The sequence below is a fragment of the Jatropha curcas genome, chromosome 8 (genome assembly GCF_041381405.1).
Source record: "Jatropha curcas cultivar XTBG-Jc1 chromosome 8, XTBG_Jcur_1.0, whole genome shotgun sequence".
In the NCBI taxonomy this organism is placed as follows: Eukaryota; Viridiplantae; Streptophyta; class Magnoliopsida; order Malpighiales; family Euphorbiaceae; genus Jatropha; species Jatropha curcas.
In genome coordinates, this window is record NC_143158.1 from 15,621,836 (window position 1) to 15,638,432 (window position 16,597).

Genomic DNA, 16,597 nt, shown 5'->3' on the forward strand with positions numbered 1-16,597 from the left:
AGCTTTTCACTTAAGCTATTACACAAACGCTTTTCAAATAAAAATATGTCTACAACAGATTACAAAATCTATATAGACAGAGAGAAATACATATATAAGCACAGGAAAAACAGAAATCAAGATTAGAAAATCGTTTTAAAGAGCAGAACTGTTTTTCAAAAGAAGTTGTTATAAAATTTTCCTTTCCCTTAAAAAATAATTCGTGAGGCAATAAGATGAAAAGAAATAAGGGGGTCAAGAGTAAGTTTTGAAAGATAAAAAATTTGATCAATGGATTTTTATTCTTAAAACAAAAACTCACGTCTTCATAAGGAAAAGACGCCTTTTTATAGAGGGATGAATATCCCGTTTTAGAAAGTATAATCTTTAGCTTTTAAATAAGAATTTTGACTTTCCAAAAGTAGAAGATACGGAGATCTTATTACCAAAAATATTTTGAGTCAAAATCTTTTCTTTTAATGTAAGCGAATAAAAGCAAGATTTTGGATTTTCTTTAAAAATAGTTTCCGAAAAAAAAATATAAAAATCTTTTTAAAAAATTTTTTATTGCCAAAAATAATTAAGACAAAATCTCTTTCATTTAGGTAAGTGAATTAAAGGACAAGATTTTTGACTTTCAAGGAAACTTTCGAAAGTTATTTTTGAGAAAGAGAGAGAAGAAATACTTTTATGCTTATAAATGAATATTCTCTCTATCCTACAACAAATCCTAAAATACTAACTACTAAGATCTTCATGATCTTCAATTAATCTTGGATTTGTAGGAATTTGTCTTGTTTATTATTTTTCATATTTAAAAATAAATAAATCTGAATAAAATAATATTAACACAGATAAAAAATATTAAATTTATTTGTTTTGTTTAATCATCAAAATTTCAAGATAAAATTAACCCTTGAGCCAACATCTTGTACACATAAATTTAAAATATGGCATGCACATCTAATTTGAAAAAATTTTCTACCAATATTTGGTTCACAAATTGATTTAAGTTCAATAATTCATTTATTATTGGTAGAAGCATTATCAAATGAAATTGAAAAAATTATTTTAGTCAATTTGCATTCATCTAAAATTTAAACATTTATTCTATAAATATTATTTGTAGTATGTTTATCATCAAAAGCATGAAATACAATAATTCTTTTTCGAATTTTCCAATCATCATCAATCCAATGACATGTAATACCTATATAAGAATGCATTTGCGAATGATCACTCCAAATATCACAACAAATTGAAACACGAATTTTCATTTCAGAAAATAAAAGTTCGAACTCTTTTTTTTTTCTTTTTTATATAAAGAAATAATAGTTCGTTTTACAGTATTTCTTGGCACTCTTTTAGCAGAAAGATATAAAGCTTTTTGACAATATTGATTAAAACCTACTTTTTCACCAAAACTAAAAGATAAATGCTCCATAGAAATCATTTTAGCTAATTCTTCTTTTTGTTATTTTTCAGAATATTGAACTAAAGAAATGTTAGAAGATGTGTACTGGAAATTTGTGTTTGAGACCGATCAACTCCTATTTTTATTAGATGTTTTGCCTCCAAATGCTTCCAAAATGATCCATAACCACGCGCTTGTTTGAATTTATAAGATTTTCCACAATAATTGCAAATTACATCGAACATTTTGTTGCCTTTGAATTTTTTCGTGATATGAATGGCGAATATGTCAGAATTTTGTTTGGCTCTTCGAAAAACTTGTGAACCTTGCTCTTACTCTTCCTCTTCCTCTTGTTGTAAATGCTCATAAAAAAAATTCAGATTCTTGAGTTGGAATTTCCAAATTTTCATTTGGATATCCCTCAAGATTATATTGGTCGGGAGTGAAATCAAAGATGTCGTTTGTTGGGACAGATGAATATTGTGTTTCTCCAATCTTTCCCTTGCCCTTAGCGAAACTTGAGTTTCCTTTACTTGCCATTATAGAAAAATAATATGTAATTTGGAAAATTTAATAAAAAAATTAGAGAGAATAATTAGAGATTGAAATTTGAAGAAATTAATTCGCAATAATTTGGACAAATAATTGGAGATTGGACTTTGAAGAAATTATCTTGCAATATTTTGGACAATAATTTATGAATGAAAATTAGAGAGATTGTAGAGTAGAGAAGAACAATATAAAGTAGAGAGAGTAGACATAATTTTGTGTGAGGGCATTGTAAATGGAATGAGGTATTTATAATAAATCCAAAAAATTATTTACCCTTGAAACTAGCCGTTATGTAGCCGTTTATAGTTGTTAGCCGTTATGTAGCCGTTTATGGTTGTTAGAAAGGGTAATTTGGGGATTTCACAAAAAATTTTGAAAAAAAAATAAAAAAGCTACTGGAATCGCCGGTTCTAGCCGTTTCAAACAGAATTCAAATATTCTTGAAATCGCCAGTTCTAACCATTGGTTCGAACTGGCTAGAAAAATTGGCGATTCCAGATCGAACTGTAGGCCACCGGTTCGGTTCTAAACCACCGGTTCCAGTTCTGGGAACCGTAATTTGGCCACTCCTATATTGTAGGATAGAGAGAATATTCTTTTATAAGCACAAAAATATTTTTTTTCTCTTAAAATAATTTTCGGAAATTACTTAAAAAGTAAAAGTCAAATCTTGCTTTTTTAATTTCACTTACCTAAATGAAAAAGATTTTGGCTTAATTATTTTTGGCATCAAATAATCAAGTGTTTGTAAAAGATTCACATATCTTTTATTTTCAGAAATTACCTTAAAAAGAAAAGTCAAATCTTGTTTTTAATTCTACTTACCTAAAATGAAAAAGATGTTGGCTTAAATATTTTTAGCAACAAATAAATGAGTATATAAATAATTTATGTATATCTTTTACTTTTGGAATGTCAAAGATATTCTTTAAAGCTAAAAATCAACGTCTTCTAAAAACGTGATCTTCACCTCTCTTATAAAAGACGTTTTTTTTTTCTTTTGAAAACATTAAGGTTTGCAAGAGTAAGAGCCCATTGAATAAAAGTTTTAAATCTCTCAAAGCTCTCTCTTCACACCCCCTTATTGCTTTTCGTTTATTTGCTTCAAGAAATATTTTTAAGAGAAAAGAAAATTTAATAACAACATTTTCTGAAAAACAGTTCTGAACTTTAATTCTGCTTTCTAAATCTGTTTTCTGTTCTTCCTGTGCTAATAATTGCATTTCTCTCTATCTATATAGTTTTTGTAATCTGTTGTAAACTAGAGGTTTTTAAATGAAAACTTTTATGTAATAGCTTAGGTGAAAAGCTATGATGTAATAGGTTATCAAGCAACATTCTTCTTGTGTGAGTTTCTGTTCTCTGCAAAAATAGAAAGGGTTGAGGTTGACTACAACCTTTGGAAAAATCTAGTGGGACAAAGGTTAGATCTAGGTGTTGATCTATTTCCTTGTAATATTGGTTTGTCTCTTACCCTTGAAAAGAGATAACATAGTAGAGGATCTCAAGATGAGTTTTTGGGAGTAGATGTAAGCGAGTTAATACCGAACCACTATAAATCTCTATATTTATCTTCTTTTATTTTTTAAAGTCCTGCTTAATTATATTCTGTTTACACAACTGTTAATCTTTTTAGAAATGCAAAGTTGTTAATGAATTTCTGTTTATAAACGTAAATAAGTTTTATCCCTGTAGAACGTTAGAACTCTGGATTTCTGTATTGTAATTATACCAAGTTCTAATTTGTCCTTTTATATTCAGTATAAATTACAATTTAAATTATAATCAGTTTTCTAATTTTGCTTATAGCTTTGTGAGGCAATTCTAAATGCAATAACTGATTCTTCATAGAGTCTTTCTAAATTTGCTTAAGATTTGTGAAGTAGTTCTAAATACAATAACTATTCTTCACAGAGTCTTTCTAAAATTGCTTAAGTTTGTGAAACAGTTTTAAATGTAATAATTGTTCTTCATAGAGTCTTTCTAAATTTGTAACAAGCTTTGTGAGGTAGTTCTAAACTTGATAATTAACTCTCACAAACGCTTTCTAATTCAGCTGCAATAGAATTATGATATTTTGCGTTGAAATCCAAATTTTTAGAAAATTCAATTCACCCCCTTTTAAGTTGTGCCATACATAAATAGGACTCACAAATATCTTGGCTCTCTCAAGTTTTTTCTTTTCTTAGAAATTACCAAGTGAGACAGGGTATATTCATTAGTCAGAGGAAATATCATTTAGAGCTCCTAGCAAACACAGGTTTTCTTGGGTTGTGCCATACATAAATAGGACTCACAAATATCTTGGCTCTCTCAAGTTTTTTCTTGGCTTAGAAATTACCAAGTGAGACAGGGTATATTCATTAGTCAGAGGAAATATGCTTTAGAGCTCCTAGCAAACACAGGTTTTCTAGCTTCTAAACCGTGTTCCACACCTATGGACTCTAATGCTAAATTCAGCTCTACTACTGAGGAACCCCTACCCGATATTTCTATATATAGGAGAATTATTGGGAAGTTGCTTTATCTCACTGCAACAAGGCCTGACTTAACAATTATGTTTTTATTTTATATTTTTTAGATCTTGAGGACGATGATACCAATACAATGGAATTTGTAGTAGGAGATGATTATGACGATATTAATGATGAAAATTGGTTGTAACGTCCATAAATTCTGATATTTGCATGTTGATGAGTTTGATGATTTGCATATTTGGATATTTTGGTATTGATGATATTATGATGATTATTGATATTTGAATTTTTGGTTTTATATTTGGATACTGATGATGAGATGAATTTTTTTTTCTTATATTTTTGTATTCAAAGATCTAATGATGCTTATTAGAAAATTTCATATTATTATTGGTAGTTGATGGTGAATAGGTTGAAAAATAAGTTTGCATTCTTTTTTAATTTTTTTAATGTAAATTTTTTGGCTATAAAATTAGCAGATTATTTTTAAAAAAAAAAAAATAGCCTAGTTGAATCGATTTGACCCGATTCAACTATGATGCCGTCATTATGCCAATTCAATATCCGATCCGATTTTAAAAACATTAAATTTAGTTCACGTAATCATTAGGCAAGAAAAATTGCTCGTCAAATTGGCATGATTTATGACTGTAAGGGAGATACAATTTTTATATACAATACACTAAAATTTTTAATTTAGTTTAAATGAAATCATAATGTATTTGTATATTAAAATATATTCTAATATAATAAGAAAAAGTTAAATGAAAGCTTTGTGTCAACAACTGCTGTGTCTCTAGTATGGTATCCTAATGCCTCTCTTCACTCGACTCCCATTTCTACCTCTTTTGCTGTGGTCTTGAGGGATGACGGAGAGTTTATTACTGCCATTTCTGGCTTAATAGATGATCACTTACAATCAGCATTGTCTCTTAGACATGCGCTTAGCTGGCTTTATAAAAGACGGTTTACCATGGCTATTTTGGAGTTTGAATCTCTTCAAGTGTTTAATGCTATTAATCATAATTTGATAGACTTGAGCGAGTTGGATTCCATTTTGGAGGATTCTAAGTTGTTATTTACAAAATTGATATTAACTATTTTTAAGTAAATATAATGTTTATTTTAATTTATTAATTAAATAACAATCAATTTAATTATTAATTATTAATTCTTGAAATTTATATTTTATATTATAAATTTTATAATTTAAAAAAAAAGGAAAGCTGAACTAATAAAATTGACAGTTTTAATAAGTGTCAATTATTATTTTTGATAGATTTAGAAAATCCATCTACAGCGTCCATATAGAAATATGAGAGATATAGATGAAAAATAGAAAAAAAAGAGAGGTATTAGGCTTAAAACCCTCCGATGTTTAAGTCAGTGAGAGCATAATAAATAATTGTAATTGAATGAGACATTGTATTGTCTATTGCATAGATATTGAATCGATATTTCGTACTTTATATAAAGGTAGAAAGATCTTGATCAGAGTTATAGCTTGAATCCTTGTTAGATACCTATTTCATGAAAAAATAGAAATAAGATCTTCTAATTCTATCCGATCCAAATAATAATATAATTAAGTCTTATATATAAATTACGATTAAATTCTTAATAAATATTTATATTCTATCAATTTTAACACTGCTTTGCTAAATCTCAATATTAATAATATTCAATTCCTTCAAATTTTAATATTAATAATATTAATATAAATGATCCGCTATCCAACAATATAAATTAATAAAATTGAGTCGAAATATAAAATATTATTTTAAAAGCTGTTGGTCATACATATACGAAAGCAATGTAGACCAATTGTTTATGTTTTTACATTTTTCTTCTTTTAACAAAAAAAATTATATTTTTTTTGGAAAATAAGTTGCAAATTACATGATTTTGATAAACAAATTTTATTTTTATTTGAGATAAGTCCGATTTAAGCTTAGCTTATTTTAGCAGCGGTCCTTTCAAATTCATTTATTTATATAATATATAAATATAAATAAATAGGTCCAACTAATTATAGCAAAAACTAACAAAACCATATCTTCTGTTTTGAGCAAGGAAACGAAAGGGATACGAAAACGATAAGACATTCTATTAAAAAAAACGATTATTTTTTGTGGGTCGATTACTTTCAGTTTCTCTGTTTATGATCTGTTCTACAGCTCTTTATGATCTGTTACAGAGCAAGAACGATCGTAATTTCAACAGCAGAAACTCATTTTTCAATCAATCCGACCAACAAAAATCCATCGCACTTGTATCACATTAACGAAATTTCCATACCAAAGCTAGAAATTTCAATTGCGCAATCCAAAACACCCTTAATCTTTGTTAAAAAAGTTTCATCACGATCAGCCATGGCAACAGAGCAGTTTTCTTCTTCTTCATCAGCATCGTCATCTTTGATTCTAACTTCCGGTGCCAGCGGCCGTATTAATGCGTTGTTCTCGGTTCGAGCATTAAAAAGTCTACTAATGTTAATAAACGCCGTCGTCTTGTTATTGCTTCTGCCATTCCGCGGCAGAAGACGGACGGTGCCGATGAGTTCCTCCGCAGAGAAGCCGAAAGATTTACAGGAGTGTGGGACCCCACGGAAGGGCTCCACCATGGTGCGGGTCCCGGCGAGAATTGTTCCGTGGAAGAGTAGTGCATCATCAGGCGGTGGCAGTGTCGCTGTGGCGGTGGATCAGGAGGTGGCAGGAAGGAGGGCCCTCGCAATCCGGAGGGTGTTACAAGACGATGACGTCAATTCGGTTAGAGAATTTTCGCTGTTTGTTACTTCCAGAGGGGATACTATTTTTACCCAGTCGTGGACACCTGCTTCTGTCAAAATCAGGTAATTGGATTTTCTTTTTCTTTTTTTACCGCTGATATTTTGTGGTTTATTTTTATTTTTATTTTTTTTTTTAGAAATATATTTTGTGGTTGATTTTGTGCAATCATTTGCTACCTCCGTCCGATTTCAAGTGTTGGATAAAGTAATTGTAGAATGATTAAGGAAATTATTAACCAATAATTGAATTATTATTAAAAATGATCAAATTACCATCTTTATTAAAAATGAAATTAGGTTGATTGGTTGGTAAGAGAGCTTAATTTTTATAAAGATGAGAATAGACGTTCGATTCAGAATCGCATTTGACTGAAAGGGCAAAAAATTTTCAGGAGAGAGAACACAAATTCAATTTAGAGAACCGTACGTAATTGAAAGAGTAAAAAATTTTTAAACTCTACTTCTAAACAGATTAAATCTTCTAGTTATAAAAAATAACGAAATAAGGCTTATGCATCTCTTGTTAATTTTGGCATGACATTTTGCACAAGGAATGAATGTTCAGATAGTTTTATTGTTTATGCTTCTTGTTCTTAATTTGAATATTACAATTCCTAGAGTCGTATTTTAAAATTCTAGCAGTTTGGCGTCACTTCATATGTTGATTGTTCTAATTAAGTAATGCGTTGGGTTTGGATCGTACAAGAAAGATCGAGACACTCACGTAACCAGTCCGTTGGCGACATTTGTTTGACATCTCTTTCACTTGGTCCCCTCCCTTATCTTATAGCGCGGAGGTTTCTGAAATACTCACGCGCATTGTTTGGACATACTCTACTATTGTATGTATCTACGTAACTGTCATTTTGTTCTTATCTGCCACACCTATTATTTGGCACGCAATTCTAAATTATTATCAATGGACAGTACTTCAAGTAAAATTCCATCGCCATGATTTTAGCTGGTTGGTTCATCTGGTTCATTACCAGGCGACAAGTTTATCCTTTGCAGAGAGGTCTAAATCATGCTGGCTGACTTCAATTGGGAACTTGATTTTAGCTCACGATGATTTTGAGCTTTGTGGGGGAACAAGAGTTGAAGAGTTCTATTATTTTTATCAATATAATGACCGCAGACTTCATGTATTATTTCTAGGACATTTGATTTTTTCGAAAATACTTAAAACATATATTAAACACAAAGAGAAACCACCTTAGTTATGGAATTTTCTGAATAATCCAGCTTTGTTTTTCTTATGTTCATTTCATTTATCCTTAAACATTGACAGAAAATTTTACAAATGCAAAATATTGTGTATTTGTTCTAATTGTCTGATGTAAAATAAGGAAGGGTTGTCTCAGGTTTCCCTCATTTGGTTTAATTGGTAGGGTTGCATGTTGTTCTATGGATGAACCATAAGAATTCTTTTGGTTTTGAAAAGTGTACAGAAAATTATTTGCTATGTAATCATTTTGGAAAGTATATTTTAATGTTTTGAAGGAGTAACATTAATTTGGTTTCTGTTAAAAGGCATGGATCGATAATTTAATCATGGACCTTCTTTTAAAGAGAGTCTGAATATTAAAAAAAAAAAGTGACATGAAATGACTATCTTAAGAAAAATACTTTCTCATAATTGTTTCCTTCTTAATTTCACAATAATTATCAATTGCTAGGAGTCCTTTTATATGATGTTCAATCACTTTCAATCGAGCATAATTCGAATAGGCATAATCTATCCCTCTAATTATAGTGGTTTTGTGTGCATAAATATTCATCTTTCTCTCTTCAAGTTCTGACTTTAGGAGGATATGTTGACTAGTGTTGCTATGATGCTAACATTATTACCCATTTTTGCAGGGGACTGGTTATTATTCTGCATGGCCTGAATGAACATAGGTTTGTGATTTTTGCCAAATGGCTGCGGAATAGTCAAGTTCAATTTATTTGTAGTCTGATTGTGTACTCATGGTTCCATTGCTTACGACAGTGGCAGATACAATGATTTTGCGAAGCAGCTGAATGCTCATGGGTTTAAGGTTTATGGAATGGATTGGATTGGTAAGATTGAAACTATTTTGAAAATGGTTGTTATGAGGTTATTTTTCATAGTAAGCAAACTAATGTATATGCGTTTCATCAAAAATACTACCTGGACCTTGTCAATTATTATTCAGCCTTTGCGTTTATTTAACAAGTATTACTTCCATAACAAGGATTGACAGTGAAATCTAGACTGTATTGCATTTATATTACTTTCTTGACAGACCTATAAATGTCCTTTACCTGTTTGATGGACAATTTCTACCAGATATAATAAAACTAGGCTGCTGTTATGCCCAAATGCTAGAAGCATATCTGTGATATGGTTAGCTGGGATTACGAATGTCCCCTCATTGCTGGGCATATTTCCAGTCAAAATAATTAGAGAATTTTTGAATGTTAGGAACAAGTCATCCCTTCTGTATTTGTCCTCATGCAATAGCCATATTCTTGACTACATGACAAACTCCTCACTGGCTACAAGATTCTATTTCATTTCATTGTACAGGAGTCTAGTTTAGAGAGAAAAGGAGAAAATGACAAACAAGAAAAAAGGAGTGGGCTGGAGGAAGAGAAAATTTGAATAATTTAATCCTAACTTTCCAAAATTTGTTTGCATGGGTAGAGGCTGATGTATGCGCACAATTTGAAATTGTTCTTTCTTAATTATCTGGAAACATAATTAAATTTAGATCTAAACCTTTTGACAATTCCATCTTGATATTGGGAATGACTCGGTTCATTAAACCGATGGTTCTAGGTTGGGGAATGGAACAGGGATCTGAATTGATCCTTTAGTTTTTGGTTTCTGTCCTGGTTCAGGATTAGGACCGGTTGTGGTCCCAGTAGAAAAATCAGCACAAGATTCAACAATTTTTGGAACACAATTTGACATACCCACCCTGAAATTTAAATATTGGGATGTGAGTTGCTTTACCTTTTTTTAAGTTGTTTTGGTGTAAAACTTGGGATTTCTTTCTCCTTTATTATTAATTAAAATCTTCAGTGACTGATTAATAAAAGGGAGAGATTTGATAACTAGGAGTAATTTTTAACATCAAGAAAATGAAATGAAAAGTAAAAAAGAAAATTGTTGGGGGTGAAAAAAAGAATAGCTTTGAAGAAACAAGTAATGAAAAACCATAAACTGTTTTCTATTTCTAGAAAATAAAAAACTAAAAAACAAGCAATTATAACATAAAGTCAAACTTTGATTTTGATGAATATTTTAGTTTTATTTCTCAAGCTTGATACATGATAAAACAGCAAGAAGTTCCTCCAACTTAGTAATTCTTAATATTGTTTAGAACAATGCTTTCCTGATAGAAAACAAAAATATGATAGCATAAGCATCATACTTGCTCCATGTAGTCACTTGTATTATTATGATTGTTCTTCTAGGCTTCTGAATTTTCATGCAAGAAACAAAAATGGGAATAAATGCACACAACATTGAGCAAATAACTGCATGCACTTGAATGTTTCTATTGCCTTGTTTTCAACTTGAACCTTCTCAGTTGCTAGAATAAAATCTAAGCTCTAAGAAGCATCAGAAAAAGAGAAGATGATGATGGCAATAACAATAATATTTTGTAGAAGTTAAATGTAATCATGCATTATTTCTCTTAGTGTTTAGTGATCTACAGATCACCATTCTTCAACGATGCAACTATTATTTGGATGTTGCAGGATTGGGATTTCAATTGGGGCGAAAAAGAAACTTGTGAAGCTTCTCTTCATATGTAAGCTTATTATTTGCATGTGTTGTGTCTAGCCTTCCTTATCTAAAATTGCAAAGGGAAGATGCATGATTTGAAAGGAAGAGGAGTCCCATCACTTATTTCCCATTGTATTAACACTAGAATCAGATCCACAAATTTTGTGAAATTTGCTGTATTTTGTTTGAGCTAATTGATTGATCCTCCATTTGGTAATTTAAGTTTCACTTCCCCTTCCCTGGTCCCTCTCTTTCTCCCTCTATCCCTCTCTCTCTCTCTTTGTGAACTAATTCTAAAATGCAAAAGTTGGCCTAAAGAATGAACCTTCTTTAGGTGCACCTTGACATACACCTTCAGTTTAGAGACACCTAGTTTTTCTTGTATCAGTGAAGTTACATTCTTGCAACTGATTAAGGTGTGAACCTTTTCTGCTGAACTTGAGAATATCTAACAGGACACTGTTTTAATTTATATTCGTTCAGTTTCTTTATGTTTACATAATGCATTCTATTTATTTTTCCCCAAGTCCCAAATTAAATGAGATTTTTTTTTACTTACACATTCCCCTCTCCCTCTCTCTCTCTGCTTTAACATCACTGATCTTTTCTATGGAAGTTATTTTACATTGGGATACACAACTGTGCAGCTATACTAGAGGCGGTATTTGCATGCACTACTAATTTAGAATCTTCCAATTGTGCAGTTCAAATTTCTGGTTATCTGATGTACTTACTCATGTTGTTCCTCTGTCGTACTAGGACATGGTGGGAGTGATGGGCTACACGCATATGTTCATTCTATTGATTATGCTGTCAATGATTTGGTATGTTTTTGGCTTTCATTACAAGATTGTTATAATTGATGATATTTGCTTCATATTTGTTCAATGAAAATGCATTCATATTTTTTTTCAACTGTGGATAGAAATCATTCCTTGATAAAGTTTTAGGAGATAATCCTGGGCTTCCATGTTTTTGCTTTGGTCACTCCACAGGGGCAGCCATTGTTCTTAAGGTAATGTTCGCATGTAATTATGCATTTTTCTATCCAGTACTTCATATTGCTATTGATCGTCTCACAAATGTGCAAATACATGCATCTATTCTCTCATAATATTAGAATCTAGTAGTAATTTTCATTTCTATTATATAAACAACTGCAGGCAGCAATGGATCCAAAAGTGGAAGCCCGTATAGCCGGTGTAGTGCTGACTTCCCCTGCAGTTGGAGTTCAGCCGTCCCATCCTATTTTTGTGGTATGAATATCTCTTGCTTTGTGAATTCTAACATATCTTGTTTCCAACTGCACAAGATTATAGAGTATGTGGGATGAATTTTTCCCATGGCTAAATGAATTTTTTCTTTTCTTTTCGCACAACGCAAGTCTTGATTAATGTTACAAGAACTTCCAGTATAATTGTTAATTCTTTAAGATGGAGACTAAGGGTAAGGGCATTTAATTAGATGGGGTATTCCCACTTAAGATTTTCACAATCAAATTTATCATCCAAAATGATAAAATAAAAAAAGTAGATGTGATTTAAAAAAATGCAAAATTCCTATATTGTTCCTTTTTAAAGTAACAAATCTTATTTTTTATAATTACTATATGATTTAACTCTGCATGATCAATCTGTCTTACCAATCAAACTAACGTTATAGGAAACCAATGATCTATTAATTTTTATAGTAATTATTTCCTTATTTTGTTAATGGCAGGTACTAGCCCCAATCTTCTCAGTTCTGTTGCCAAGGTTCCAACTTGGTGCTGCAAATAAGAAGGGGATGCCAGTTTCTCGGGATCCGGAGGCACTAGTAGCTAAGTATTCTGACCCACTAGTATACACTGGATCCATTAGGATAAGGACTGGGTATGAAATTCTCAGAATTTCAACTTACTTGCAGCAGAATCTCAGTAGATTATCAGTTCCCTTTCTAGTTCTCCATGGTACTTCTGACACTGTAACTGACCCAGAAGCTTCACAAAAACTGTATGAAGAAGCTTCCTCAACTGATAAATCCATCAAATTGTTACAAGGATTCTTACATGATCTCCTATTTGAACCAGAACGACAAGATATTATCGATGACATAATTGAGTGGTTAAGTTGTAGGGTACAATAAGGTTCAATAGTGCAACTACGTACAGTAATTATTGGATATTTTAACCCTCTTTATATACCTTCTAAGATCCCGATGAACAACATTTCCTGATTTCACTACCCTCTTTTATATATGCATTTGCTGCAGTAAGTTTTCCAATTAAGTAGGTCTGATGTTGTACTGCTGAATAAGATTCAGCATTTTTATGTTGAACCCGAAACTGTGTTGCTCTTTGGTTGATTATGATGTTAATTTGAATACTAAGCTTTCATGCGAATTGATTTTTCTTTCTTTGGATAAACTAAACCGAGCTACCTAACGGTATAAATGCAGTTATTATCAATTTAAAATTATATTAAAATAAGTGTAGTTTTGTGGATGTTTCAAATTTAAGGCCCGATAATATCTGGGAATCCTTTTTTATTATTCACTTAAAGCAGAATTGAACGGGCTTGATCGATTTTATTTAAGAAATTAGTTTTCATTATTAGACTCGTTCATTGATTCTCGAAAAAAGGTCTCTTTGGTAATTGTTTTATTTTTAGAGTAGCCATCCTCTTTAGGGAAGGATAAGCTGATTCTTTTAAACTGGAGACTAGGTAAGGGAGCTAGGTAAGGTATTAAAAAGGTGTTAGGAACCCAAATCGTCTGGTTAAATCGGTCTCCTTGTTGTCTATTAATTCACAATGATTAATAATAGGATTAACTAATCGAGGTGTAAAACCTTTTTATGTGTTTTTGGAAATGACAATTATGTGTATCATCTTATACATAAAACAGTAAATCATCTAAATAGAATGGGGTAAAGAGAAAAGAGTACAAACATCCCCTAATTATGCATTTTACCCTTAATCCTCCAAAATTTTCAAATCCCCTTTAATTTATTACAAATAAGCAATTACAGGACCATTAAGGTCCTTTACACAGAACTTAAAATGATAAGCACAATAATCAATCATCCATAGAATACAACATCCATTCATAAGGTCACAAATACATACAATCATTCAATCAATGATAATATGGTGCCTGTTATATTCATAGGTTAGTAATTAATAGGTCAGCACACTAATAAGTATAAAACAAAGAATAAAAGTGCATGAAAGTAAAGGACAATAATTTAAATACAATAAATTAAAGGTTTTGATCAAGATTCAGGTTTAAAGCCTTGATGTTCATCATGAATGATGAACAAATACACTTGTCACTGCCCATTTCTTATTAGTGTGTGTTTATCCAATCCAGTTTAGGTCAAAATAGCGATACAGAACAATAAAATCTGGTGCTTGACCACTGGAATACCAATTCGGGATCGTTTTATTTATTTTTATTGTTCTAACCCTTGAAACGAAGTGACATGGGCCACATGAGAAGTGGCATGCGCCCCACGTAATGGCGCTCGAATCTTACCTAGATCAAGGAGTCCCAAAACCATAAACTGAGCGTTCTGACTGTAGAAGAACTAGACATAGGGGCGTGTGCCCCATGCCTAATGGCGTGCGCCACTTCTGACACAGTCAGAAGCCTTGGTTGTTTATGGATTTCTCTCCCAATCAAATGAAGAATGAGTGTTTTTCACACCAAAGCAAGGAGAAAAAGATGAAGGAGAGGTTCTAAAGCTCTTCGGAGTTACCTTTCTATAAGAAAATCCAAAAGTTTTGGGAAATCAACCAAAGAACTCCCAAAGCTTTGTTCTTGAACTAAAAATCCGAGATTGAAATTAAATGAATGTGTTTGTACGTTTTTCGATTAGCGATTAGGGAATTTTTGTTACATATCAATGAATAATCACTAAGAACTAAAGAAGAAATACAAGTTTTCCTTTGATTAGTAGTTTTAGTTTTGAAAATGATTGAGTTTCCTCTAGCTTATCCCAAAAACTCCCCTTAGCACTAGACCCAAGGCCTATTTATAGGCAAATGGGGGTGTTACCCTAATTTTAGGCCCTGGTGGCAAATGCCACTAGTGGGCCCCAAAATCGGCTCGGACTCATTTTTACTGAATCGCCCCGGGTGGCACGTAAAATAAGGTAGTACACTAAAAAGTGGGTCAAGCGGACCCGAAGTACTTCAAGGGCCTAGTTTCGCTACGGAACGTCCGGAAACCTTAAAATGTAAAATTGGTCAAATACATGCATTATCTCAGCCACAGACCATTGGTCCGAGAATTAGAGCGATTGCGATTCTCGATTCAATTTTACGTTAAAAAAGGTTATCATCATTGAGCCATTGTAGGGGAAAAAATTGAGCGTCTACAGTTTGCCCCCACTTTGATGATATTTTACTTATTGAGAAAGATGTCGTCAAAGTGTAAAGTAGACACGCAAGTAAGAAATACTTACCTGACATTAGTCGAATTGCCGTGTCTGGGTGAGACAGGGTGTCCTTGGACTGGTTTTGCATTCTTTGAAAGGCTTGGATGGACAAAGTGCGCCATTTTGACGACTTTGTTGATGTAGGTTGCCATTTTGGCGGTGTTCAGCGGGCGAATTGCATCATGGTGGTTGACTGCGCCACTTGGTGACTTTGTTGAAATGCATTGCTTTGGACGGGTGCGTTCTTTGAACGGCTTCGGTACGCCACCAGGGACGGCTTGGGTGCATCATTTGGGACGGCTTGGCGAAAATGCGGCACTTTGGGAGGTTGTCACTTTGGACATGTAAGGTGGAGGAATTACGCCATGCTGATCGTCAGCGGCTTCTACAGATGATTGTGCCATTTTGGCGACTTACATTTGCCACTTGGGATTGCTTGGGTGCGCCACTTGGGACGACTTGGGGTGCGCCACTTGGGATGGCTTAGTTGCGCCACTTGGGACGACTTGATCTGACATGCACCGCTTTGGGCGAACCTGCAAAACAATTTTGCTTGCATAAAATAGAGGCTTTTCAGCCCATTATGGTTAGACATAAAATTTCATGATTATGCCTGGAGAAGCATGCTTGTGCAAAAATGCGTGAGTTTGCATAAAAAGGAATGAGTTTGCATAAGAATATGTGAGTTTGTGTGAATTTATTGAAAACTTTGTTATGGCATGCAAAATGAGGAAAATTTTACCTGTTAGGGCAATTTCTTACTTGCGGCCAGCAGTGATGCCCCTGCTTGGGCGGCCAGCCATTAGTGGGTTGCTGGCTAAGCACAAGGGCTAGTTGCTGCAAGGCGTGCCTTTGGACTTTTTTTTGGGCCAAAGGACCAGAGTTGGGCCCAAAAGCCCTTTAAGTTTTTATAAATAGTTGAAAGTGACATTCATTTATCACTTTCTACCTAACCTCCCTTTTTGAAGAAAAAACTTCCTTTGAAGCTTTTTTATTCTCTCTCAGACGACCACTACTCATGGCTGCTGAGAATATTGCTGATTGGCTTCCCGAGGGTGCAGTGGTCGATCCCATAACTCAGTCAGTCTGTAATTGCATGAAGTTGCGGGAGTTCATACAGGATACGGGGAACTCCATCAACCTACGGTTAGATTTGCCCACTCATCTCTGCTGGGGCACGAATGAGGTAATTTTGAATCCCTCTTTTTGT

The 16,597-nt window shown here is 32.8% G+C and overlaps 1 protein-coding gene across 1 annotated transcript; it reads left to right on the top strand.

The window, feature by feature from the left end:
• The first annotated feature begins 6,459 nt into the window (after window positions 1–6,459).
• On the top strand, window positions 6,460–13,350 carry LOC105647904 (uncharacterized). The gene is made up of 7 exons (XM_012234126.4): window positions 6,460–7,273; window positions 9,071–9,109; window positions 9,201–9,271; window positions 11,730–11,794; window positions 11,896–11,985; window positions 12,134–12,226; window positions 12,690–13,350. Exons 1-7 carry the CDS (start codon window positions 6,606–6,608, stop codon window positions 13,092–13,094), a joined length of 1,431 nt encoding a protein of 476 aa, XP_012089516.1. The 5' UTR covers window positions 6,460–6,605; the 3' UTR covers window positions 13,095–13,350.
• Window positions 13,351–16,597: the final 3,247 nt, after the last annotated feature.